At 37.4% G+C, this 27,768-nt stretch overlaps 2 protein-coding genes across 2 annotated transcripts in view; both read left to right on the forward strand.

Moving 5' to 3' along the window:
* DCBLD2 (discoidin, CUB and LCCL domain containing 2) overlaps positions 1 to 27,768 on the forward strand; it is a 103,501-nt gene that overhangs the window by 7,042 nt on the left and 68,691 nt on the right. The window contains exon 2 of the mRNA XM_059164373.1: positions 18,317 to 18,544. Within this exon, the coding sequence (XP_059020356.1) occupies positions 18,317 to 18,544 (228 nt within the window). The remainder of the gene's footprint in view (positions 1 to 18,316; positions 18,545 to 27,768) is intronic.
* On the forward strand, positions 6,260 to 8,074 carry LOC131825213 (COP9 signalosome complex subunit 2). The gene has a single exon (XM_059164374.1). The coding sequence runs from the start codon at positions 6,275 to 6,277 to the stop codon at positions 7,604 to 7,606; it is 1,332 nt and encodes a 443-aa protein (XP_059020357.1). The 5' UTR covers positions 6,260 to 6,274; the 3' UTR covers positions 7,607 to 8,074.

Here is a 27,768-nt window from a genome sequence, read left to right on the forward strand (position 1 = left end):
ATAATTGGGGGCAGATATTGGCTGGTTGGTTGCTGCTGGCCATGGTTCTTAAGCATGGGGGTCCTGCCTTCCTGGAGCAGTGTGGCTGGCAGCCTCTTGATGACCTGTATGATACAATCCAAACTCCTTTGCATATTATAAATGTGATTTTTTTCTGCCTGCATTCTGGTCTCTCCCTTCCTCCTTGTCTTAATTTCATACCAGCATCCCTCAACTTTTACCTGTAGTTTATGTGTAAGACTGAGCTACTTTTTTTTTTTTTAGGATTTTATTTATTTATTTGACAGAGAAAGACACAGGGAGAGAGGGAACACAAGCTGGGGGAGTGGGAGAGGGAGAAACAGGCTTCCCGCTGAGCAGGGAGCCCAATATGGGGCTCGATCCCAGGACCCCGAGATCATGACCCGAGCCGAAGGCAGACGCCTAATGACTGAGCTACCCAGGTGCCCCTGAGCTACTTTTTACTGTTCTAAAGTATACTTTCATGGTTTTTTGTTTTTGTTTTTTTGCCTTGTTCCCTATGCCGACTTCTTTATATATGCTGTTTTCTCTACTTAAAGAAAAGGGGGTCTTTCTTTCTTTGCGTGGTAAACTTCTAATCTTCCTTCAGAACCCTTCTTGGGTATTATCCTGGAAAACAGTTCTTTAACCATCACCATACACTCATTTCCAGACAGGGCTTTTCAGTTACTTCTCATTCAGTAATCACACTGGATATATGTATTTGTCCTGGCAGAAAAATCACTTAGACTGATTTTCTTATTTCTAATACTTAGCATGATGTATGTCGTTCAAAAAATATGCATTAAGAACACATTTCTGGAGTGAAGTTGCTGCTCCAGCTACATGATTTGATGTTAGTCTCTGGGTGTCTACACACCCTTCATGCTGTTGTCGGTTGTCACCTCCCCACAGTTAGCAGTCCGAGCCTACACCTCTCAGTCTTCTGAGAGTAGAGCCCCCTGTTGAACCTTACTTACTACCTACTTGCTCAAGGCCTAACACTCTGCTTAGTGTTTTCCAGCTCCCCTCTGTCTGGGAGGTAGACTTCTTTGCTGCTTTGGTGAGAGGAGTCCTTGCTCTAGACCTCTGCACATAGCCATGGTTTCTTCTGAGGAAACACTGTTTGTGCCCATCTTGTCAGATAGGTCGTCTTTAAGAGCAGTAGCAGTCTAAGTCATTGTCAGCAAATTGGGTGCACTCCTTTGCCCTGTCTTTCAGACTCTGATTTAATGGCCACCTCTGGCATTACCAGCGTTCCCCAGTTTTGGCTCTAGTAGTTGCCTGCCTCCTTTTTCTTTGACAGCTCCAGTTCCTGGAGAGTGTTCAGGTAGTTTCAATAATTTGGTCTCTAAGGAAGCGAATGAAAAATGAAGGCTGGAAAGATCAGTGGGAACAAGATTCTGGAGGACTTTCCACTGACGGGCACACAGGAGTTTGTACCTGAAGAATTAGTAAAGCATCATCCTTGGGTTCCTCTGCCTTCATCCAGTCCATTTGTCTATCTCTACGTTCACTTTCGCATCCCAGCCTTACAGGTCCCTCATCTCTTTGCTCTTCCATTGTCCTTAACTGATCCCAAATGTCCACATGCCAGTCCCCTCTGTCTTCTCTGATTCTGGGTAGCTTAAAGTTACTGGAGAAGGCCATGCGACCTTTGTGACTAGATCTACAAAGTGAAGGACTACTAATCAAATCTCTGGTGGGGCTTACTGCTCAGCAGGAACAGTGTGACTGTCCTACTTTGTAGAACTGTACTCCTGCCCTGCTTCCCATCCCAGCACAGTAGAACTGCCTTCTGCTTCTCTTCTTCTTCCTGAAATCATATCTTCCACTTGTCCAGAACACTGCTTAATCAGGGAATGCAAGTTGTGTTTTAGTATAATTTAAATTTGAATGGTGTTTTTTACTCCATACCTGGGGTCATGCTCAAACTACCACTGACTCATGTGCATCTTTCTTCTCAGCTGTTTGCTGCTTTTTTTTAGTGATGAACTTTCTAATGAGTATACTACATCCGTGCTGTACCTTTTCTTGGTGTCAGGAGTACAGCGAATACTTGTTAAATGCTGATTTCCTTGCAGCCTGGTCTCTGCTCTACTGAAAGTATCATTTAAATTGTCAGATTTTTGCTTTTTTGGCTTTGGCTTGTGTTTACTCTGAAAAACCTGAGCACTTTGTTTGTCTTCACTATTTCAAACTTTGGTGGACTGTGAAAAAACAGATACTTTGGAATCAGACACACTTGGATTTAAATATTAGGCAAGGATAGCTCCTTAACATTCTTAACTGTTTTTAAATATAGAACTCACCTCTCTTTTTAGAATGTTGGAGAGCTAGAATCAAATCTGTTTGGGTAATCAGTAAATTTTTGTTGAATGAGTATGTAGTATGAACGGAGGTGGTTAATGTGTAAGCAGATGACAGGTTTGAGAATTAGGAGAAGGGTGGAGACGTCATGTTAACTGAAGTCAGAGTAGGGAGATATCCCTGGTAAAATACAGAGTGGGGGAAGACCTGAAAAACAGCAGTCCGTATTAAGAAGATAAGTCCACAAAGATGCTGGAGAAGTTGCAGTTAGTGCAAAGAAAGTTGCAGGAAGTTGCAAAGATGGTGGAAGAGTAGGGAACCCTATTTCAGCTGGTCCCCGAATTGAGCTGAATAGGTACCAGACCATTCTGAACACCCATGAAAGCAGCCTGTGATGTAAGAAGATATAGCTGGATCTCTACAAATAGAATATCTCTGGTGATTGGTTTCAAGGTATGAAGGGGGATGCTGTGATTCTGCAGTCAGATATCAGGAGATAAACAGAAGGGGGAGGGAGCCTCCAGTATCTTGCAATGCTGGAAGGCAAAAGCCTCCCCCACTGGGGACTGGATGCAGACTCACAGACCGGTAGCGGTGGGGAAAGGACTTTAGGGCCCTGCATGTGAACCGGGGATGGCTGGCGGTTTAAAAATCACAAAGGGTAGAGATGTACCTGGACCTGGAAGTGAGGGCTGAGAGTGCTGTTGTGGGACGTACAACCCAGGACTGCAGTTTTTAGAAGTACAGACAGAAACGAGACTGTGTGGTCTGGAGAGCTCACTGAAGAACAGACTACAGTCTCTGTTCTGAGTCAGAGGTTTGGATGTGGTCACTTCTGCTCTGACTCTTGGAAGAGACTTGGAAAGCTGCCAGAAAAAGTCACCAGAGAACAAAAGCTCCAAAAAACCGGTTTTCACTCAGCCCATCCCCCCCCAAGGGGGAAGGGCAACTCTGCCCAAACAAAGTTGCCTGAGTAACAATGTGGCAGTCCCTCCCCCAGAAGACAGGCTGGAAGAACAAGGGGCCGACAACCTTAAGGTCCCTATAAAACAGGTGCATCTTGCTTGGGTTGTGGTCAATAACTTAGACTCCATACATTCCCTCAACCACCACTCAACAGGATGACTAAGAGGAGGAACCCCCAACACAGGGAAGATTCAGAGATTGTGATCTTGGCCACAAAACTAATGGATATGGATATAAGCAAGATGTTGGGACTAGACTTCAGGGTAACAGTTATGCAGACAATAGCTAGGATAAAGAAAACCAGTAATGACAACATAGATTCTCTAAAGGCAGAAATGAGAGCTGGTTTGGCAGAACTTAAACGTTCTGTCAATGAGATCCAATCTAACCTAGATACTTTAACAGCTGGGTAAATGAGGCAGAAGATTGAGTTAGTGATCTAGGTGGCAAACTGATAGAAAAGAAGAACAGGAGGAGGCCTGGAACAGCCAGCTTAAAATCCATGAAAACAGCATTAGAGAAATAAATGATGCCATGAAACCTTCCAGTGTCAGAATTATTGGGATCCCTGAGTGGGTGGAGAAAGAGAGGCATCTAGAAGATATATGTGAGCGGATCTTAGCTGAGGATGTCCCTAGTCTGGGAAATGAAACAGGCATTTGTATCCTAGAGGCAGAGAGGACTCCTTCCAAGATCAAGGAGACCAGACCAACACCCTGGCATGTAGTAGTAAAACTCACAAAACTTAGAACCAAGGAAACCATCTTAAGGGCAGTTAGGGGCAGGAGAGTCCTTACATACATATGGAAGAACATCAGATTTACATCATATCTGTCCACAGAGACCTGGCAAGCCAGAAAGGGCTAGTTAAGACATATTCAGGGTACTAAATGAGAAGAACATGCAGCCAAGAATACTCTATCCAGCAAGGCTGTCCATGTTCATGGAGGGAGAGGGAAAGAGCTTCCATGACTGGCAGAAACTGAAAGAATTTGTGACTAAGCTGGCCCTGCAAGAAATAATGAAGGAGGGTTCTACAAAAACAAAGATGCCAAGAGTGATAGAGAATAGAAATTTAAAGAGAACATCTATAGAAACAAGGGCTTCACAGGCAACATGACAATAATATATTATTCAATAATCACTCTCAACGTGAATGGCTTAAATGTTACCATAAAATGGGCACAGGGTTGCAAATTGGACAAAAAGACAAGACCTATCCATATACTATCTATATGAGACTCATTTTGAACGTAAAGATACATCCAGACTAAAAGTGAAGGGTTAGAGAACCAACTTTCATGCCAACAGACCTCAAAAGAAACCTGGGGTAGCAATTCTCATATTAGACAAATTATATTTTGAGCTAAAGACTGTAGTTAGAGATACAGAAGGGCACTATATCATTCTTAAAGGCTCTGTCCATCAAGAAGATCTAAGAATTGTTCATGTCTATGCCTCCAACATGGGAGCAGCCAACTACATAAGCCAACTGTTAACCAAAATAAAGGGACATATTGATAATAATACATTAATCGTAGGAGACCTCAACACTCCACTCTCAGTAATAGACAGATCATCTAAGCAGAAAATCAACAAAGAAACAAGGACTTTGACACACTGGACCAAGTGGACCTCATAGATAGATACAGAACATTCTACCCTAAAACAAGAGAATACTCATGCTTCTTGAGCACACATGGAGCTTTCTCCAGACTAGACCACATACTTGGTCACAAATCAGGTCTCAACCAATACCAAAAGATTGAGATTATTCTCTGCATATTCTCAGACCACAGTGCATTGAAACTGGAACTCAGTCACAAGAAAGAGTTTGGAAGAAATTCAAACACTAGGGGGTGGGAGGCATCTGGGTGGCTCAGTTGGTTAAGCGGCTACCTTCGTCTCAGGTCATATTCCCAGGGTCCTAGGATCGAGCCCCACATTGGGCTTCCTGTTCAGCAGATAGCCTGCTTCTCCCTTTCCCTCTTCTTCTTTTTTTTTTTTAAGATTATATTTATTTATTTGACAGAGAGAGAGAGAGATCACAAGTAAGCAGAGAGGCAGGCAGAGAGGAAGGGAAGCAGGCTCCCTGCTGTGGGGCTCGATCCCAGAACTCTGGGATAATGAACTGAGCCAAAGGCAGAGGCTTTAACCCACTGAGCCACCCAGGAGCCCCTCCCTCTTCTTGCCACTCTGCCTACTTGTGCTCTCTATCTCTCTCTTTATTGTAGAATAAATAAATAAATAAAATCTTTTTTAAAAATTCAAAACTTGGAAACTAAAAACCATCTTTCTCAAGAATGTTTGGGTCAACCAGGAAATCAAAGAAGAACTTAAACAGAAACCAATGAGAATAATAATACATTGGTCCAAAACTTATGGGATACGGCAAAGGTGGTTCTAAGGGGGAAATACATAGCCATCCAAGCCTCACTCAAAAAAATGGAAAAATCCAGAATATGCTATCTTTACACCTTCAAGAACTGGAGAATCAACAACAAATTAAGCCTAATGCACCCATAAGAAGGGAAATAAGAGCAGAGATCAATGAATTAGAAACCAGAAATACAGTAGAACACATCAATGAAATTAGAAGCTGGTTCTTTGAAAGAATAAGATTGATAAACCACTGGCCAGACTTACCAAAAGAAAAGAGAAAGTACCCAAATTAATAAAATGATGAATGAAATGGGAGAGATCACGACCAATACCAAGGAAATAGAACAGTTATCAGAAATTATTATCAACAACTATATGCCAATAAATTAACCTGGGAGAAATGGGTGCATTCCTGGAAATCTATAAACTACCAAGAAACAAGAAGAAATTGATAACCTGAGTAGACCAATAACCAGTAATAAGATTGAAGCAGTGATCAAAAACTTCCCAAAAAGCAAGAGTCCAGTACATGATGGATTCCCTGAGGAATTCCACCAAACATTCAAATAAGAAATTATTTCTTCTAGCCCTCTCCCCCCCCCCCCTCCCGGCCAAGATGTCTGACATGGAGGATGATTTCATGTGCGATGATGAGGAGGACTACGACTTGGAATACTCTGAAGATAGTAACTCCGAACCAAATGTGGATTTGGAAAATCAGTACTATAATTCCAAAGCGCTAAAAGAAGATGACCCAAAAGCAGCATTAAGCAGTTTTCAAAAGGTGTTGGAACTTGAAGGTGAAAAAGGAGAATGGGGATTTAAAGCACTGAAGCAAATGATTAAGATTAACTTCAAGTTGACAAACTTTCCAGAAATGATGAATAGATATAAGCAACTATTGACCTATATTCGGAGTGCAGTCACGAGAAATTATTCTGAAAAATCCATTAATTCTATTCTTGATTATATCTCCACTTCTAAACAGATGGATTTACTGCAGGAATTCTATGAAACAACACTGGAAGCTTTGAAAGATGCTAAGAATGATAGACTGTGGTTTAAGACAAACACAAAGCTTGGGAAATTATATTTAGAACGAGAAGAATATGGAAAGCTTCAAAAAATTTTACGCCAGTTACATCAGTCTTGCCAGACTGATGATGGAGAGGATGACCTGAAAAAAGGTACACAGTTATTAGAAATATATGCTTTGGAAATTCAAATGTACACGGCACAGAAGAATAACAAAAAACTTAAAGCTCTCTATGAGCAGTCGCTTCACATCAAGTCCGCCATCCCTCATCCACTGATCATGGGAGTCATCAGAGAATGTGGTGGTAAAATGCACTTGAGAGAAGGTGAATTTGAAAAGGCACACACTGATTTTTTTGAAGCCTTCAAGAATTATGACGAATCGGGAAGTCCAAGACGAACCACTTGCTTAAAATATTTGGTGTTAGCAAATATGCTAATGAAATCGGGAATAAATCCATTTGACTCACAAGAGGCCAAACCATACAAAAATGACCCAGAAATCCTAGCAATGACGAATTTAGTAAGTGCCTATCAGAATAATGACATCACTGAATTTGAAAAGATTCTGAAAACAAATCACAGCAACATCATGGATGATCCTTTCATTAGGGAACACATTGAAGAGCTTTTGCGAAACATCAGAACACAAGTGCTCATAAAATTAATTAAGCCTTACACAAGAATACATATTCCTTTTATTTCTAAGGAGTTAAACATAGATGTAGCTGATGTGGAGAGCTTGCTGGTGCAGTGCATATTGGATAACACTATTCATGGCCGAATTGATCAAGTCAACCAACTCCTTGAATTGGATCATCAGAAGAGGGGTGGTGCCCGATATACTGCATTAGATAAATGGACCAACCAACTAAATTCTCTCAACCAGGCTGTAGTCAGTAAACTGGCTTAACAGAGAACAAGCTTTCACAGACGTACTTAATGCAACAGTGCAGAGATGTAATCCTTAAAAGAACTGGGAATGGCAAAACTACTGTCGGTTGATGTGTCCTGAAAATTATTGGAGTTATGGCAGAAGTGCTTTTTTTGATCAACTGGTTTGTGTTTTGCTGCTGCATTTATCCCAAGAAAAAACAGCTTTAATCTCCAGAAGAAAACCAAAATGCCATGGGATTTATGCTGTATTGACATCTTGCCCTAAATATACAACATCATAGTAATTTGTCATGGGCAACATGACCAGAGAGAAGATTTTTGTCATGATTTTAAATACACTGACATGTTACTGTTGGTTAAATTTAAACATGTTTTACCTGCAGAAATTCTCTCACAAATAACCTGCAATAACTTGAAATGCATACCCTTTTGAACACTTCCTTTTCTCATGTATAAATTAAAATGTTTGCTGCATTTTGCAAAATGTCAATTCTCCAAAAATGTGTCCGTATATTTCTGTACCTGCAGTGTAGTAAAGGTTTAGATGAAACCCCATAATTATAGTGGCATACTGTCACTTAGGTTTCAAGCAGCAAAATAAACAGTGCAGCTCAGAAATTGTAAAAAAAAAAAAAAAAAAAAAAAAAACTAAATTATTTCTTCTACCTATTATCTTGAAGCTGTTCAAAAAATAGAAACAGAAGGAAAACTTCCAGACTCATTCTGTGAGGCCAGCATTACCTTGATCCCAAACCAGGCAAAGACCCCATCAAAAAGGAGAATTTCAGACCACTGTCCTTGATGAATATAGATGCCAAAATTCTCAACAAGATCCTACCTAATAGGCTCCAGCAGTTCAGTAAGGGAATTATCTATTGCAACCAACTGGGATTCATCCCTGCAATGCAAATCAATCAGGGTGATAGAAAACGTAAGAGGAGAGAGAAGAACCATATGGCCCTCTCAATGCAGAAAAAACATTTGACAAAATACTGAAGTAAGTATCCCTATACTTCAGAGTATAGGGATAGAGGGAATATTCCTCAATTTCATAAAATCTATCTGAAAAACCCACAGCAAATAATATTTTCAATGGGGAAAAGCTGAGAGCCTTTCCCTTAAGATCAGGAACTCGACAAGTATGCCCACTCTCGCCACTATTATTCAACATAGTACTAGAAGTCCTAGCAACAGCAATCAGACAGCAGTAAGAAATAAAAGGTATTCACATTGGCAAAGAAGAAGTTAAACTCTCTCTTCACAGATGACATGATACTTTATGTGGAAAACCCAAAGGAGTCCACCCCAGATTACTAGAACTCATACAGCAGTTTGGTAATGTGGCAGGATACAAAATCAATGCACAGAAATCAGTTGCTTTCTTATACACTAACAATGTAACTATCAAGAAAGAAATTAGTTAATTGATACCATTTACAATAGCACCAAAAACCATAAGATACCTTGGAATAAACCTAACCAAAGAGGTAAAGAATCTATACTCTAGGGACTGCAGAACATTCATGAAAGAAATTGAAGACACAAAAAGATGAAAAAACATTCCATGTTCATGGATCAGAAGAATAAACATTGTTAAAGTATCTATATCTGTGCTGCCCAGAGCAATCTACACTTTCAATGTCCTACCTGTCAAAATACCAATGGCATTTTTCAAAGTGCTACAACAGATAATCCTAAACAGATAATTTTCACATTAACAGATAATTTTCCAAAGTGCTGGGACAGAAAATCCTAAAAATCGGAAAAGACCCCCCAAATTGACAAGGAAATGTTGAAAAAGAAAAAGCTGGGGCCATCACATTGCCCGATTTCAAGCTATATTACAAAGCTGTGATCACCAACATAGCATGGTACTGGCACAAAAACAGACACATAGATCAGTGGAACAGAATAGAGAGCCCAAATATGGACCCTCAATTCTATGGCCAACTAATCTTCAACAATGCAGGAAAAAATATCCAATGGTAAAATATAGTCTCTTCAATAAATGGTGCTGGGAAGATTGGACACCTATATACAGAAGAATGAAACTTGACCATTCTCTTACACCATACACAAAGATAAACTCAAAATGGTTGAAAGTCCTCAATGTGAGACAGGAATCCATCAAAATCCTAGAGGAGAACATAGGCAGTAACCTCTTTGACAATGGCCACAGCAACTTCTTTCAAGATATGTCTCCAAAGACAAGGGAAACAAAAGTGAAAATGAACTTTTGGGACTTCATCAAGATAAAAAGCTTCTGAACAGCAAAGGAAACAGTCAGCAAAACAAAGAGGCAACCCAAAGATATTTCTCTTTGCAGAAATATCTTCTGCAAAGAGAAGATATTTGCAGATGACACTGCAGAAAAAGGGCTGATATCCAAGATCTATAATGAACTTCTTAAACTTAGCACTCAAAAAACAAATAAGCCAGTCAAGAAATGGGCAAAAGATATGAACAGACATTTCTTAAAAGAAGACATACAAGTGGCTGACACTTGGAAAAAATTTGATCATCATTAGCCATCAGGGAAATTCAAATCAAAAGCACACTGACATACCACATTACACCACTTAGAATGGCAACAATTGACAAGGCAAGAAACAACAAATGTTGGAGAGGTTGTGAAGAATGGTTAACCCTCTTACACTGTTGGTGGGAATGTAAGTTGGTACAGCCACTTTGGAAAACAGTGTGGAGGTTCCTCAAAAAAATTAAAAATAGAGCTACCCTATGACCCAGCAATTGCACTACTGGGTATTTACCCCAAAGATAAGATGTAGTGAAAAGAAGGGCCATATGCACCCCAGTGTTCATAGCAATGTCCATAATAGCCAAACTGTGGAAAGAGCTGAGATGCCCTTCAGCAGACAAATGGATAAAGATGTGGTCCGTATATACGATGGAATATTACTCAGCCATCAGAAAGGATGAATACCCAACTTTTGCATCAACATGGATGGGACTGGAGGAGATTATGTTAAGTGAAATAAGTCAAACAGAGAAAGTCAACTATGGTTTCACTTGTTTGTGGAACATAAGGAATAGCATGGAGGACATTAGGAGAAGGAAGGGAAAAATGAAGGGGGGGTGGAAATCGGGGTGGGGGATGAACCATGAGAGACTATGGACTCTAGGAAAACAAACAGGGTTTTAGAGGGGAGGAGCATGAGGGGATGGGTTGGCCCGATGATGGGTATTAAGAAGGGAACGTACTGCGTGGAGCACTGGGTGTTATACGCAAACAATGAATCTTGGAACACTGCATCAAAAACTAGTGACATACTGTATGGTGACTAACATAAGTAAAAAAATAAAGAAAGAACTGAGCCAGGGAAGAAGAATTTTAAGAAGGAGGGAGAGAAGATAAAAAGAAAGGAAGGATGGTGGGAGGGAAGGAAGGGTCAGCAAAGCCGGATAATATAGAAAGGTCATAAATGATAAGGATGGAAAAGTATCCTTGGACTTTTGGCGACTTAGAAACTGGCTGCTTTAGCAAATAGTTTTATTGGTGAGGTAGGTCTGTGTTCCCTAGGGCTGCCCTAACAAATTACCACAAATTTAGGTGCTTAAAATGATAGAACTTCACTTTTTTATAGTTCTGGAAACTGGAATTCTGAAATTGGGCTATCAGCAGGGCCATACTCTGTCTGAAGATGCTGGGGGTGGGTGGATGATCTTTCCTTGCCTTTTCCTAACTTTTGGCAGTTTTGATCTTCAGAGTTCCTTCGGATCATTCCCACCTCTGCCTCTTTAATGTAGTGTCCTTCCTGTGTCTGTGTCCAGACTGTCCTCTTTTTTATAAGGACACCAGTTCTTGAATTAGGGTCCACCTTAATCCAGTATGACCTCATTTTAACTTGATGACATCTGCTAAAACATTGTTTCCAATTAAGATTATATTCACTGGTACCAGAAATTAGGACTTAAACATATCTCTTTGGAAGGAATCCAACCCGTAGCAGTGCATTCAGACTTAGAATAGGAGGCAAAGTAAAATGTGAGATATGGAGAATAGAAGAAATTTCTCTTATGGGAAAGTGAGCAAGAAGATGGTAGCTATTAGGGGACACTTGTAAAGAGATTTTGTGGTATTTTGTTGCTGCTGTTAGTATTTGTGATGATTTGTTAAAGTGTAAAACCTAGGCTGCACTGTAGAGCTATTTTACTGGTTATAACTTGCAAAAAAGGCAAAATTATACCTGCCTTGCAAATGTAAAATGAACATATATCAAAGATTTTATTCAATTCATTCATTAATGAGGAACCAGTAAGATGTTAAATCCTGTCCAGAGAATATTTGAGAAACTAGGAGTTTATCATCTTAGGATATAATTGCTAGATTAGATGGCTGAAGCTGGCTGATGGGCCAATAGGGTCATAAACAGTAACCTTTGGGATTATCTTTTCAACTGTACAAAAGTGATCTGCCTTTCTACCAAACAACAAGCTAAATGTTATCATTTAACTAAAACTGGTACCTTTAAGCAGCGATAAATAGCAAGTCCAGCTAAGTACTTTGCTCTGTAATCCTTGGGCAGCTTCTGGCTTCTGTGACATTTAAAAGATGTGCTGCTCACCTGTTTTTTTTTAAACCAATTTCCAAGTGTAAGATAATTTTTCTGACCTGTATATTAGAATCTTTCGAGATAGGGGGATCTGAGAACCTTTAATTAGCCCTTAGGTGATTCTAATGTTGGCAAAATCTGAGAACCACTGAAAGAGAATACCGAGTGGCTTTTTGAGACTGGAATATGGCTATCCCCCTTAGACTTTGTGATTTTTTTTTTTCCCCTCAGTAGTGCTCAGTTCCTTGGCCAAGAGAAATCATATGATCCAGGGTTGAGGGTTTGACAGGCAGAAACTTAGGAAGGACACGGTGGCAAGGAAGTAAAGCTGTCAGGAATAGGTACTTAATACTGGACGCGAGGTCCAGTCTGGGCAGGGAAAGACATGAGGCCAGGACAAGATTAGCAGAAGGGGAGAAAAGAAAGAAGTCAAATTCACAGAAAGTATGTGGGTATAAGACCCTTGAAAGGTCAGGATACTGACCAGCAGATTGAGACTTTAAAATTTTTTAGTTTTCACAGGTGGATAGAAGTGTTTCTAACAATGGCAAAAAATAAACTCCAGGGGCGCCTGGGTGGCTCAGTGGGTTAAGCCGCTGCCTTCGGCTCAGGTCATGATCTCAGGGTCCTGGGATCGAGCCCCGCATCGGGCTCTCTGCTCAGCAGGAAGCCTGCTTCTTTCTCTCTCTCCCTGCCTGCCTCTCAGTGTACTTGTGATTTCTCTCTGTCAAATAAATAAATAAATAAATAAAATCTTTAAAAAAAAAAAAAAAAAAAAAAAATAAACTCCAGGTTGTGCTTCTGAGAGAGTTACTGAAAGTAAAGGTCATCAGGGAGAAGATGAGTGGGCATTACTTTCTCATAGATTTGTACTTTTCACGAGACAGTGCACTTGAAACCTTAAAGCTAATGTAAATTTCCACTGGACCATTGTTCTGTTACTTCAGGTTGTGGCCAGATGCCCTGTATCTACATATGATGGGCAAAAGCCTTTCTGGTCTTTTTGGACTGTTGTAGTATCCTCAAACAAAGAGAGTTTATTGAGCATGTTATTACAGGCTAGGCACTCAGTACTAGGTGTTTTCATATAATATCTCATTTAATTTTTACCCTATGTGTTTGAGTTGTTAGTATCCCCATTTTACAAAACTGGGGTTTAGCAGAGATAAATAACTTCCTGAAGGTCACAGTGAATGGTGGATAGGGCATTTAAATTCATTCTGTGACTCCAGAGCTCACTTGCTTAACCACTGTGTTCTAAGTAGGGACTGTTTGGTGGGGGTTAAAGAGGATTCATACATCTCACATTCCTTCATGTAATTCAATTTTGTAAATTACCACACATGCAGAGAATAGTTTGAGCTTAAAAAAGAATGAAGCTGGGAACTATTTCTTTTTCTAAAAATTGCCATAGTGACCTTCTTTAGGCTTTCAGAGCATATCCTTCTTATGGAGTGTTTTCTTTAAATGAGCAAAATTAAAGTAGTACTTTGAATTACTTGAGATTTGTAGTGATGCAACTTTAAAAAACCTTATGGGACTGATAATAGTACCTCAGTCCAAAAATTCTCAGTGCTAAATATTGCATTTAAAATCTTCATTGTAGCCAGATGAAATAGGATATATTCATTAATTCCTGCAAGTTAATCCTTGGAGTACATGTCTATTCTAAATGCCTTTTTTTAATTTTCAGTTATTGTAAGCTCTCACAGATACATTATAAGATGTGACAGAAATGACACTTATTTAGAGGGAATACAGTTAGACTCACCTGTTGACAATGATGAAAAAAGTCCTTGAAAGCTCACTGGAAAAAAAAATGTTCTTAGTTCTTAGTTTATAATGATTATAATAGAAGTTATATTACTTTATATATTACGTATATTATGCCACATTTGTGGCATATTTATGCAAGTTTCTGCATTTGTGTTTGGTACTGTTAAAGTATTTTCAGAAGTCAAGCAGTATTTATATTAGTACAAGTCAATCATTAAGATAATTTACATTACGTATTAGTAATGTGACTAAAATATGGGGGTGGCTGCAGTGTCACAGGTCATCAGTGGCACGAGCATGTATTGATTAAAAAAACAGCAAACACTTGATCTGAAGTTTAGAGCAGCTTAAAATAAGAATATGTTCTTCGTTGTATTAATTCATTGTTATTTAAATGTTTAATGTTTTGTTTTCTCTAGGGATAAGTAGTTTTTAAAAAAAGTTTTTTTTTTTTTTTTTCCTGGAAAGATACCAAAATTTGTATCTGGCTTAACACATCTGACCTTAGCCTCTTCGGAGGAAGTGAACACATGTTCTGTGAGTAATCCCCTAGATAATCAGCAGCCAAACAAAGGAGCAGTAAGATCAAATTCCAGTGTTTTTTCTCCACTGAAATAAAACTGAAATTCAGAAATTGCATTAACAGGCTTCTGTCCTTTATGGTCAGTTATACTGTGGTGGAGACCATCTAGAGGTGGAGGAGGAGGAGAAGCTGACAGTGATGGTGGTGTTGATGGAGGTGGAGAAGGAGAAAGATTTGGTGATGTTGGAGTTACTGATGAGGGCACATGGATTGGTACTCAGATAACCATTTTGCAAGCTATTTTTCCCATCATAGTTATGCTGTCTTTGTCAGTTCTGCCATGTGAAAATGAATAACAGTAGGTGGTGTACCCTGGTCACCAGTCATTATTTTTTCCAGCATACAAAACTAAGCAGAAAATTTGGAGACTTACTTCTGACCCTGTTAGCACGCTACCTTTTTCAGACCCTACTTTTAAGGGGTGTTGACCCAGAAAAAAAAAATTACTCAAGGGCTATAGACTAATAAAAAGGACATTTTCTTTTCTTCAACTTCCATTTACTTGTTTTAAAAATTGGGACGTGGGACTCAAAATCTTTAGTATAACTGCTTCCTCGGGTTGTACCTGCAGTGGACAGAATAGCGTTATCCTTTGGGCCAGAGGAAGCTCAGCTAAGAACTCACTCAGATCTTCTGTCTGAGGTGTCCTGGACTTTGCTCTAGGTCAGCCTTCTCAACTTTGGTTCTGTTGATGTTTAACATCAGCCATTCTTTATTCTGGGGGGCTGTCCTATGCACAGTGTAGGATATTTAGCAGCACCAGGTGCCAGCTCACCCCTCTGTTGTGACAACCAACCCAAAATATCTCCAGACATTGCCAGGTAGGAGGTAAAATTGCTCCTGTGGGAGCTTCCACATTTCCCCCATTTGAGCATCACTGTGTAAGTGATGATTAGGTGATTAACTGATAAAAACTTTTTTCCAGATTTTACTTTTACTTTTAAATACTTTGTCATTTTAAGTATTTGTACAGAATAGGATTTGCTTTTAAGAATTGAAAAACTGGAAGCACATTTTCTAACTTAAGGGTAAAAGTGAGCACAAGGTCTTCTTAGAGAATTCAACATTACGACCTTAGGATGCCTAGTATAGTGTTTTCCAGAGTGCTGGTGGGGACCCTTCAGTGGGTTGGGATCATACGTGCAGGAGTGTATAGGGTCACAGTGTAAAATGTATTTCTTACTTTGGAATAGCTGAGAAAAAATTTGAAAACTGCTGGCCTAGTGATAATGTATAAGCCCAGCCTCCCCTTTCAAACTGGGATATTTTAAACATACTCTCCATAGGGGTAGGTGTTTATCCAGGCCAGCTAATCTATTTGTCTTGTCAGGTTAAACTTCTTGAATAGTCTTGGAAGTATGAAACATTCAAAGTTGTTCATTTTCGTAGTAGATTTGAGACTTTCATTTAACTTTGATTTCTGGTGCATACCATCTTTTTTGCTAGGGGAGGAAGCTCTGAGCTCCATCACATATTTTAGAACATTCTTGGCACATTACTTGTGGACTGTTCATGCCCTCCCCCTCACAAGATACTGAAAAAAGACAGCTCCATTTTAATTGTTTTCTTCATCAGCATGCATGCAAAAGTCCTGTTTTTCAGCAGTTAGTATTTATTTTGTTAACTTGTAGAAATTATACTTTATGGAGGAAAGGGCAAGAAACACGTTGTGTGTTTAATGACCATGAAACATAAATACGAGCATAAAGACATCTAAAAATTACTCCTAACACTGCTTGTACTCTTTTTGTAAAAATCATTTTAAAATGGCAACCTTAAGTTAAATAGTCTGTGGGGAATACATAAGATGGGACAGTCTGCCATTACAAAGTCATGAATTCAGCTGCTAATAGGAAATTTTTGGCTTCCTAAAATCTGTTGCACTTCCAGCCACTTAAAAAGCTGCTTTAGTTTCTATCGACTAAAGAAAATACATTTATATTTTGAGTTATTTGTTCAGTGGCTACTTTTCAAAGATTTAAACACTCTAGAAAGCAGTTTCATCTTTTCAATAGTGAGAGAATGTTTTCAGAGTAGTTTCATAATGTTAGAAACTTTGTCTTAGGGGATAGTTTTTTTCTCTAAGGAAAAATTTTAATATTATTCAAAATTTATTTATATTACAGTTTATTTTCATAGTGAAGGTCTTTATGTCCCTGTTTTTCTAATTTAGATGATACTCAGTAGAGGTATTCAAGGTATTTGCATCATAGTTTTGGGGAAAATTTTAATTTTTCTTCTTCTGAGTTGTATAACGTTTAAGTTCTATATTTGCAGAAGATGAGTGGGTGTATCACAAAAATTCACATGTTTATTTCATGGTGCCTTTATATATTATTGAGTGGCTGTGCCTAGTTTTTGTGTATAGTATGAAAGTGGGTGTGGAGATAGCTAAAGTTCAGTGTTGCTCAAAAGCTGAACCTTATAGATGTTTCTTTAGGAAACCAGATTGCTAGTATTGACCTTTAAAAGTGGGCCAACAATACTAGTAGGGATTTGAGAATAAAATTTCTTGACCAGGAAAGGATATGAAGTGTCATCATAAAATAGGTAAATAGTTTTTCCTTTATTGAAGTGAGTTTTGAGACTGGTTTGAAATTATTTTTTCATTGGTTCATATTCAGCTCCTTATACATCTAGTTAATAACTGTTTTGCAACTACTTGCTAAATACTATATTAATTTTTTATTCGCAGGCTTTTAAAGCTTTCATTCATCTTTTCCAGTAAATGGTATCAGCACTGCATTATTCTTAATAATAACAATAATATAGTAGAAAAATCCTCTTACAGCTGCCTATATCCATATTGACTTTAAAACTCAGCACTGCCACTTTTTGATAGAGGTTTTTTGTGCTAAGTACTGAACTATTCCAAAGGTGATTATAAATGGCTATTTTGAAGGAAAAAAATACTATCATTTTAGTACAATGTCTTCATCTTCCTTTTAGAAAGAGATTCATTTGAATCCCGTTGTTAAGGAATGCTACATGGTACAGTTGGAGCAGCAGCTGAGACATTCCATGCCTCTTCTAGGTGCTCCAACACCGAATTTTATGATAAAAGGAGGATGCAAATAATACTATATTAAGTTTCCGGAGTTCCCACAGTGAAGGAATTCTGGAACAGATAATGTTGCTACCAAGATATGAAGGTTATTTTTCCTAATCTTTACTAAGTCATTAAACTGGTATTTTTTTCTCACCATTCATTCTGTAGGGAAAAAGGGAGGTTTTTGGAGAGAGGGACTACTAAAAAAGCAAATTTCAATAGAATATAAAATTAAATTTTATTAAAAATAGCTTAATGCCTTCAAGACTGAGTGCCTTGAAATACTTAATATGGTCAGTAATCAGCATTTTGTGTAAAGTGTTTTTAGATATTCTACTTCTCACAGATTTTAGAAGGGTTTGTGATGAATGGATGAAGCTGATCACATACTTTGATTTGTATAGTTTACATTTACTTTGAACGATTACTATGACTTGATATTCTTTTAAAGATTAGATTTATTATGTATATAAAGTTGTTGCTAAGCTATGTTTTCTTCTGTTCATTGAAATTAGAAAGCTCTTTGAACTCATAAGGGTAATCATTGATTATTTGACCTTACCTGACTGCTTTTGGTTCCTGTGAGCAGATACACTAAGAACTCTGCCATCCCTTTTATCATGTGTAAGGAAAGTGTTGAATAAAACAGCTGTCATACATATTTTAAAATTTTCACCAAAAATATCCTGATTATTTCTAATGTTAAAGATATAATTATAATTTATTCTTTTCATTTTTTTTAAGGTGATGGATGTGGACATACTGTACTAGGCCCTGAAAGTGGAACCCTCACGTCCATAAACTATCCACAGACCTATCCCAACAGCACCGTTTGCGAATGGGAGATCCGTGTAAAGATGGGGGAGAGAGTGCGCATCAAATTTGGTGACTTTGACATTGAAGATTCAGACTCTTGTCACTTTAATTACTTGAGAATTTTTAATGGCATTGGAGTTAGCAGAACTGAAATAGGTAGGAAATCTTCTTGTAAATGTACATGTAATACATCACTGTCCTGAGTTTTAAAACTGAAGCAGTTTTTGATACTTAACGTTAAATAACTAGACTACATAGAATGATATGTAGGAAACTATTTATGTGGATTATGTGTGGAAATCTCAAATTTGAATCTTCAGGAAGAGAAGATTCTTATCTGTTTATTTACTCTCCAGATAAGCTTGTTGGTACTTCTGCGACAGGATGTCACTCTACTGTTTCTAAGGAGGATGTTAAGTATCTTATTTTTTTGTTTTTTTCTAATCATTTTATTTGCAGTTACAGAATATAAGTATAATTCACACATAGGAGACAGAATATCATGGTGATTAATAGCATAGGTTTTGGATCCAGAGTGCTTGGTATCAAATCCTTGCTCAGCTGTTAGCTTCTGTGTGGTTTTGGACAAGTTACCAGACCTGTCTTTTTCACTTGTAAGAGAGGGAATGAACTAGTAACATGTAAAGTTCTTAGAACAGTCAGTAACATGTAGTACGTGCTTACTAGCACTAGCTGCTGCTGCTGTTATTCTTAGCTAAGATCAGTGGTTCTCAATTATGGCTGCATATAAGAGTCACCTGGAAAGATTTTAAATAATACTATATCCCCATCCTAGAGCAGCTGAAACAGAATTGATTAGGTGGGACCCACACCTCCGGATTTGGATTTTAAAGGTTTCCCGGGAGAGTCTGCTTGTAGTCATGTGGAGAATCTGGCTTAGTCCCTTAGGCTTAAAGATGAAAAAATGTCTAAGACTGAGTGAACTAACATCATAAAATAAATTTTGAATACTCTATGAGTTAATTTGGAAACATTGGTACAAGTGTATAAAATATCTTTTAGAATTATAACTGGAACCCAGTGTCTATCCTATAAGCATGGTGTTCATTGTCTGCCAGCCTCTTCTCCATATCAAGTCAAATTCTTCCTTTCTTCAGTACTTTTTGGCCTCTTGCCTATGAGAGGCCAAATTCCTGGCCAGCTTCTCTGATGCTGATAGATAACCTCAATTGTCTCTCAGTCAACTCTTAGTTAATCTGTTAGCTTGATTACCATGTGTATGTTGCTATGAACATATGGTCTCAGATAAGCTTTTAGGGACTCAGATTGCCTAAGGATCTAGAAACCACTGTAACACTAACAGAGGGCAACTGTAGTAAACACGTGATGCAGTAGGAAGTAAACAGTACCACCTAAGCAGTCTTGTAACAGCAGTGAAAAAAGGTGAGCCACAGTCCCATCAAGCCCTTAGAAGTTTACAGGAAATAAAGGAGCTAGAGAAACACATTTTATCAAACATAAAGACTCTGTAAATAGCGTTTTAAAAAGAGAAAGGGGAGAAGTAGAGGGAATTGTACTTTAAGAGCTATATCTTCCAAAAATAATATGTGGACCTTGTTTGCTCTTGATTCAAGCTGCGGGAAGACATGTTAAGATAATCCAGAGAATTTTAAGAGGAATTGGGCATTCAGTGGTAGCAGGAATGATTGTTCTTAGTGTGTTAATGTTACAGTTATTTTTCTTTGAAGATTTTATTTATTTATTTGACAGAGAGAGATGGCAAGTAGGTAGAGAGGCAGGCAGAGGGAGAGAGAGAAGCAGGCTCCTTGCTAAGCAAGGAGCCTGAAGCAGGGCTCAATCCCAGGACCCTGAGATCATGACCTGAGCCAAAGGCAAACTTTAACAGACTGAGCCACACAGGCACCCCTATATTTATTTTTTTAAGATCTGATTTGTTAGAGACATTCAAATCTAATATGCTATTGGTACTCTTTTTTACTTTGCTTTTCTCCCTCCTAACAAGGAAATCATTCCAACAACAGTGCATAGATGTAGCCCTTAATTCTTTTTACAGCTGCAGAGAACTCCGTAGTGTGGAGGTACTGCAGTTTGTTTAACCACACTTCTGTGTACAGATGCTTCCAGTACAGTGCTGGAACAAGTAACTTCATGCAAGTGTATTTTTGTCTTCTTGGAGGTGTAGCTTCAGAATAAATTCCTGAAATGCAGCTATTGATTCGAACAATAAATGCATATATAGCTTTGTTAGATATTACCGGAGTACCCTCTACAAGGGTTGTGCCAGCTTGGATTTCCATTTAGCAATGAGTAAAAATGCCTGTTTCCCCACAGCCTTGCCAGCATGTGCATCATCATGCTTTGTTAAGTTTTGCCAGTTGATAGGTGGGAAATTGTATCTCAGTATACTTGTGATTTGTATTTCTCTTAGTATGGGTGATGCTGAACACATTTTTTTGTATGTCAAAGGTTTTTTTTTTTTAGAATAACTTTTTGTGTCATTTGCTCATTTTTCTATCAGGTTTTTTTGGTCTTTTTTTTTCCCCTCTGGTACTAGGAATTCTGTTACTATCTTATTTTAAAATTGTATTTATTTGAGATAGAAGGGAGGGAGCACAAGCAGAGTGAGGGGCAGAGGGAGAAGCAGACTCCCCACTGAACAGGGAGCCCAATGTGGGGCTTGATCTCACACCCCGTGACTCCGGGATCATGCCCTGAGCCAAAGGCAGACTACTCAACTGACTGAGCCACCTGGGAGCCCCTATGGAATTTGTTACACAGTTTTGTTGCCATGAAGGTTTTTTCCAGTATAGCAAATTTATTACTCTTTTGCTTCTGGATTCTGAATCCTAATCGGAAAGCCTCTTGTTACATCCCAGTTAAATATAAATTTACCTATATTTTCTTCTAGTACATGTATGTGGTTTCTTTCTTTCTTTCTTTCTTTCTTTCTTTTTTTTTAATATTTAGATTCTTGGTCCATTTGGGGATATTCTTTTATATGATACAAAATGTAGATCTAATTGTATATTTTCCTGATGACTAGTCACTTGTCCTAACACTGTGCATTTAAAGGTCTGCCTTTGCCTCATTGATTTAAAATACTGACTTTATCATACACTGAAGTTCTGTACATACTTGATTTCTGGGTTTTCTGTTGTGTTCCACTGATCAATATTTACATAACCAAAACATCACAATTTAAATGATAGAGGCTTTATAATGTGTTTTAATGTGTCTCTCTCTTTAAGGTTGTTCATTTTTAGTGTATTCTTGGCTATTCTCACCTGTTTATTGATCCATATGAAGTTTAATTATCAACCTGTCCAACTTCATAAAAATGTTTGTTAATTTTTTAATTGTGATTGTTCATAAGCTGTCTTTTGGTATGTTAGTCATCCTGTTTAAGAACAAGAGCTGTTTTCTTTCTATTTGTTGAAATCTAATTTTGTTGTTTTCAAGAGTGTTTTGAGCTTTCTCGTGTAGATTCTACACTTTTTTTTTTTGGTAAAGTTATTCCTAAATATCTTCTCTGTTGCTGTTATAAGTGGAAATATTTTGGCTTTGTTTTGCCATTGTATCCTCTTACTGGTTACTAATTATATGAAGACTATTGATTTCTTCCTTTATTTTTTTAAGATTTTATTTATTTATTTGACAGATCACAAGTAGGCAGAGAGGTGGGTTGTGGTGGTGAGGGGAAGCAGGCTCCCTGCTGAGCGGAGAGCCCAATGGGGGGCTCGCATGGATCTGAGGACCCTGAGATCATGACCTGAGCTGAAGACAGAGGCTTAACCCATTGAGCCACCCAGGCACCCCAAGACTATTGATTTCTATATGATGATTTTATATCCGACTTTACTGTTTGTTTTTTTTTTTAAAATTCAGTTTTATCATTCACTTTCTAGGAATTTCTAGTACGCAATCACATCTGCAAATAGAGATAGTTTTACTTCTTTTCCAATTGTGCCTATGAATGATTTATCTAATTATATTGGCTAATGTTATCAGTCATTGTTATGTTAATTTGTAGTGGAGATGGTTCTTGTTCCTGATCTTTTTTTTTTTAAAGATTTTATTTATTTATTTATTTATTTATTTATTTATTTGACAGACAGAGATCACAAGCAGGCAGAGAGGCAGGCAGAGAGAGGAGGAAGCAGGCTTCCTGCTGAGCAGAGAGCCCAATGCGGGGCTAGATCCCAGGACCCTGGGATCATGACCTGAGCCGAAGGCAGCGGCTTAACCCACTGAGCCACCCAGGCGCCCCTTGTTCCTGATCTTAATGGAAATATTAGCTCAGGCTGCCATACCATATACTGGATAGCTTAAACAACATATTTTTTTTCTCACAGCTTTAGAGTCTGGAAGTCTGAAATCGTTGTGTCAGATTCAATTGCTGTGGAGAATTCTCTTCCTGGCTTTACAGACAGCTACTGTGTTTCTATGTCCACACATGGCAGAGAAGAGTGGGGAGTGATTTCTCTGTTCTGTTTGTATAAGGACACTAATCCTGTCGGATTAGGACCTTACCTTTATGATCTCATTTAACCTTAATTACCTCCATAAAGGCCCTATCTCTAAATATGTTCACATGGCCTGGAGTGGGAAGGGTTTCAACAAATTAATTTTGGGGGATATATAACAGGAAGTGTGCCTTTATTTCCATTTTCTTGAGTGTTTTTTGTTAGGAAAGAATTGAATTATGTCAGAAAGCTTCTTTAGCATCTGTGGAGATGATTATATGATCTTCTTCTGAAATCTATTTGTGTGGTGGATTAATTAATGGATTTCCTAATTTGAACCAACTTTGCATTCCTGGAAACAGTATTCCTTTGTTTTGTCATTCTTTTAATGTGGCATGGGATTCTGTTTCCTAATAATCTATTTTATTTTTATATAAATATTGATAAGCAAACATTAATATATAATTTATACACTAGCGTATGGGTATAATTATTGTCCTTATTATAAGGTTTAGGTATTGATGTCACATATATAAATGCAAAGAATTCAGAAGTTTTCCTTTATTTCCCTGCTCTGAAAAATGTAGGAGTTTTTGAACAAGCTGGTATTTGAAGATTTCACTCTATGAAACCATCCAGGCCTGATGCTTTTTTGGTAGAATAGGTCCTTATTTATTTTTTCCAAGGAGAAGGATCTTGTTCAAATTTTATCTTTAAGTAGTTCAGTTTTAGTAAGCTCTTAGCCTGATAAATTACCCAGTTCACCTGAATCTTCAAATTTATTTGTAGTGATGTCTGCAAAATAGAATTGTATGGTTTTTTTCCTAATGGTTATTTCAGTGGTTTTTTCCAATGGTTATTTCCTTCATATCATTTTTGTTTTGTTCATTTGTGCTTTCTTCCTTTTTTCCCTTGATTGTCGGCAAGTGGTTTGCCTATTTTTTTTTCAAAAAATGTATTTTGATTTATTATATTTAGATCTATTCTTTTTTTTCTAACCTATTAATTTCTGTTTCTAGTTCTCATTTCATTTTCTTCATTCTGCTTGCTTTGGGCTTATTTTGTTATTTCTTAGCTTTTAGCAAAAAAATTTTAATTCATTTATATTTGTTCTATCATTGTTGCTGACTAATGCTGTGGCGTTTACTTTGATCACATCTTTAAGATTGATATACCACAGATTGATTTATTGTATCGGTATTTTTTTTGGAAGTCTGTAATTTTGTTTTGTATTTCCCTTTTACTCGGTACATGTTTTTTATTGGGTATATAGTACATAAATAGATTTGCAGTTGGAATAGCTTTCTTTGCTAATGTTAATAATTTTTACTTTTACTGCATTGTGGTCATAAGTATCTCTAAATGTAGTTGTAGTATCTCTACTTTATGGAGCTTGCTAATATTTTCTGTATAACTTAATATACAAGCTTTATTATAAATGTCCCATGTATGTTTGAGAAGGTGTGTTCTCTAATAGCAAGATGTAAAGTTTGATTCTCATTCAGATCTGTCTTATTTATTGTTTAGATTTTCTATATCCTTATTTTTAACTACTTCATCTCTTATTGGTATTTCTCTTTTCCCCTTGTTTTTCTGTTTGTTTGGTTTTTGGTTTTTTTTTTGCTTTTATAAAGGTGTTAATTGTAATATATTTATTTTAAATTGTGACTTCCAGTATTAAAAAGTTCTTCTCTTGTCATGTCTAATACTTTGAGTTGAATTCTCTTTTTGACTGACAGTCCCATTTGCACATCTTCCTCCGTATCTCTTACTGTTTTCATTTGTTTGGTATACCTGCCTTTTCTTACACTTTATTTTTAGCCTTTGTAGATCATTTTGTTTTGGGTGTGTTTTTGTATGTAGCACATTTTTGGTTCTTAACTCTGTGAACCCGGTTGAAAATCTTTATTTTAAATAGCTGAATTAAGCCCATTTGTACATACTTATAAAACTGAAATGTTTTGTCTCAACTCTGTCGTGTTTTAAGTTACAATTAAAATGTATTTGTTGGGCGCCTGGGTGGCTCAGTGGGTTAAGCCGCTGCCTTCGGCTCAGGTCATGATCTCAGGGTCCTGGGATCGAGTCCCACATCCGGCTCTCTGCTCGGCGGGGAGCCTGCTTCCCTTCCTCTCTCTCTCTGCCTGCCTCTCTGTCTACTTGTGATCTCTCTCTGTCAAATAAATAAATAAAAATCTTTAAAATAAATAAATAAATAAATAAATAAATAAATAAATAAAATGTATTTGTTTTGGTTGTTTCTTTACATTGTTTTCTTTCCTCCTATTTTTAAATTGCTTTTGGAGCTTAATAAATCTTATAATCTTGTTCTAAGTGCTATCTTTCAAATTTACTTTTAAAAATGCCTGTGATCCCTTGCTGTCTTAATCTTTACTATCTGATTTGTCTATTTTTAATGGCATTAAATCCCACCAGTTATCTGTAACTCCTGCCTGTTATATAACTTTCAATGAACTGTTTTACTTTCCTCTTTCCTTCTCTCCCTGTTTTTACTCTTTTAGAGAATAAATTCATAACATGTAGCCTACATCATACAATATCTTATTCTTCAACCCATCTCTAACTTTCCTAGGTTTGTATTTAAAAATATTTGAATGTTCACATTCTGCCTTTTTGCCCAAGTTTTCCCAGTCATATTGTGAGTGGAAGAAGTTCATCTTGGAATAGATTGATTCCTGAAGCATGACTTGCGATGTAGAATATCTTGCATGCTTAAAACTGCTTATTCTAAAATCTTTATTATATGGAAACATGAGGGACAGCTTGATTATATATAAATATGTCCTTGATTGACCTATTCTTTTTTGAGTTTCTTTTTGTTTTTAAATAATCTTCCATTATTGCCAGGTTATTTATTTATTTTTAGCTTATATACCTTTAAAATCTGAATAGTGTTATAAGGAAATGTGTTGAAGTTGGTCATTTTGAGTTGGTTTTCACTGGTATCCAGTAAGCTCTTTCAATACATAGATCCAGATCTTTTATTTCTGGAAAGTTTTGTGAGATGATACTTTTAATATTATGTTTGTTCCATTCTCTTGTGCATCTTTTTTAGATACATTTTTAAGTGTGAGAAACTTGGATCTTCCTTAACATTTCAACCACGTTCTCACCAGTGCTTTTAGTTTCTTATTTCCTTTTTATTCTATTTGGTTCATTTTTCTTTTTTTCAACATTCATTATCATGTTTCATTAGAATCCATTATTCCTTGTGCACCTTGTAATGTGGTCTTCATTTTTTACATAATTGTCTTTTTTGCGTGTGTGTGTGAGATCAACTCTTAGTTCTTTCTGGATATTATCCATTTCTTTTTTTTTTTTTTTTTTTTTTTTTTTTTCTTTTTATAAGAGTATTTTATTTTATTTTATTTTATTTTATTTTTTTTTTTTAGTTTTTGAGTTTCTGTTTTTGGGGTTTTATCATATCCCCAATTGCTTGAGGACATTTAATTAAGTCTGGAGTGTTGCAGTTTCCTTCTGGTTTATTATTGTTTTTTAGAGGAAGAGAGTTTCTGTAAACTGAATTGTTGTAATTATCATTTTTTGTTTTATTTTATATATATATATGTATATATACATATATATATAAATTTTTTGTTTCATACTATATATATAATTTGTAATATATACTCTCTACAACTTATATATGTTATATAGTATAGTATGTATAAGTTTTATATATTATAAATAAAGATTTATGTATTTATTTTAGAGAGTGAGAGCAGAAGACCTAGTGGGGAGTGCAGAAGGAAAGAGAATCCCAGGCAGACTCCCTGCTGAGCTCAGAGCCTGACAACAGGGATCCATCCCATGATCCTTAGATCATGACCTGAAATCAAGAGTCAGATGCTTAACCAATTGAGCCACCCAACTGCGTCCCTGCCCTTTTTTTTTTTTTTTTTTTTTTTTTTTTTTTTTTTTTTTTTAAAGATTTTATTTATTTATTTGACAGAGAGAAATCACAAGTAGACAGAGAGGCAGGCGGAGAGAGAGAGAGGGAAGCAGGCTCCCTGCTGAGCAGAGAGCCCGATGCGGGACTCGATCCCAGCACTCTGAGATCATGACCTGAGCCGAAGGCAGCGGCTTAACCCACTGAGCCACCCAGGCGCCCACGTCCCTGCCCTTTTTTAAAAAATGGGCTCCATACCCAGCATGGAGTCCAGTGCAGGGCATGAACTCACAACCTTGAGATCAAGAACTAAATGACTGAGCCACCCAGGGTCCCCTTTATAGTATTTATTTTTTAAGTAGATAAAGACTGTCTAGATATTTGTAGGGATAGAGGTAGTGGTTTGTAGTGGTTTACTTTATAGTTTGTGGTAGTTTCATCAAAGCACTCTGTTAGTGTCATAGATGTTTTCTTTTTTGGAGAAGAGGTTGTAATGGGGAAGGAGTTGTATAACTTTTGGGGGGGGGTGTCTTGCAGGACTTAAAATTTCCCCCTCTTGCTTTGTTCTTCCCTTTACAGTTTCCAAAGTAGTCCTCTTCCACCCCCCCCCCCCAGGGAGTAGCAGGCTCCCCACTGAGCAGGGAGCCTGCTTCCCCCTCTCTCTCTGCCTGCCTCTCTGCCTACTTGTGATCTCTGTCAAATAAATAAAATCTTTAAAAAAAAAAAAAAAAAACAGAAAAGTAAGAAAGGTAAATCCAGTATTGATGATACTGTTATTCCTTTTATTTACTTTATATTTTAATTTAAAAAAAAAAACTTTTAAAGATTTTATTTGAGGGGCACCTGAGTGGCTCAGTGATTTAAGCCTCTGCATTCGGCTCAGGTCGTGATCTCAGGGTCCTGGGATTGAGCCCTGCGTCGGGTTCTTTGCTCATCTGGGAGCCTGCCTCCCCCTCTCTCTCTGTTTGCCTATTTGTGATCTCTCTCTCTCTTTCTGTCAAATAAATAAATAAAATCTATTTAAAAAA

The sequence above is a fragment of the Mustela lutreola genome, chromosome 2, assembly GCF_030435805.1.
Source record: "Mustela lutreola isolate mMusLut2 chromosome 2, mMusLut2.pri, whole genome shotgun sequence".
Classification (NCBI taxonomy): Eukaryota; Metazoa; Chordata; class Mammalia; order Carnivora; family Mustelidae; genus Mustela; species Mustela lutreola.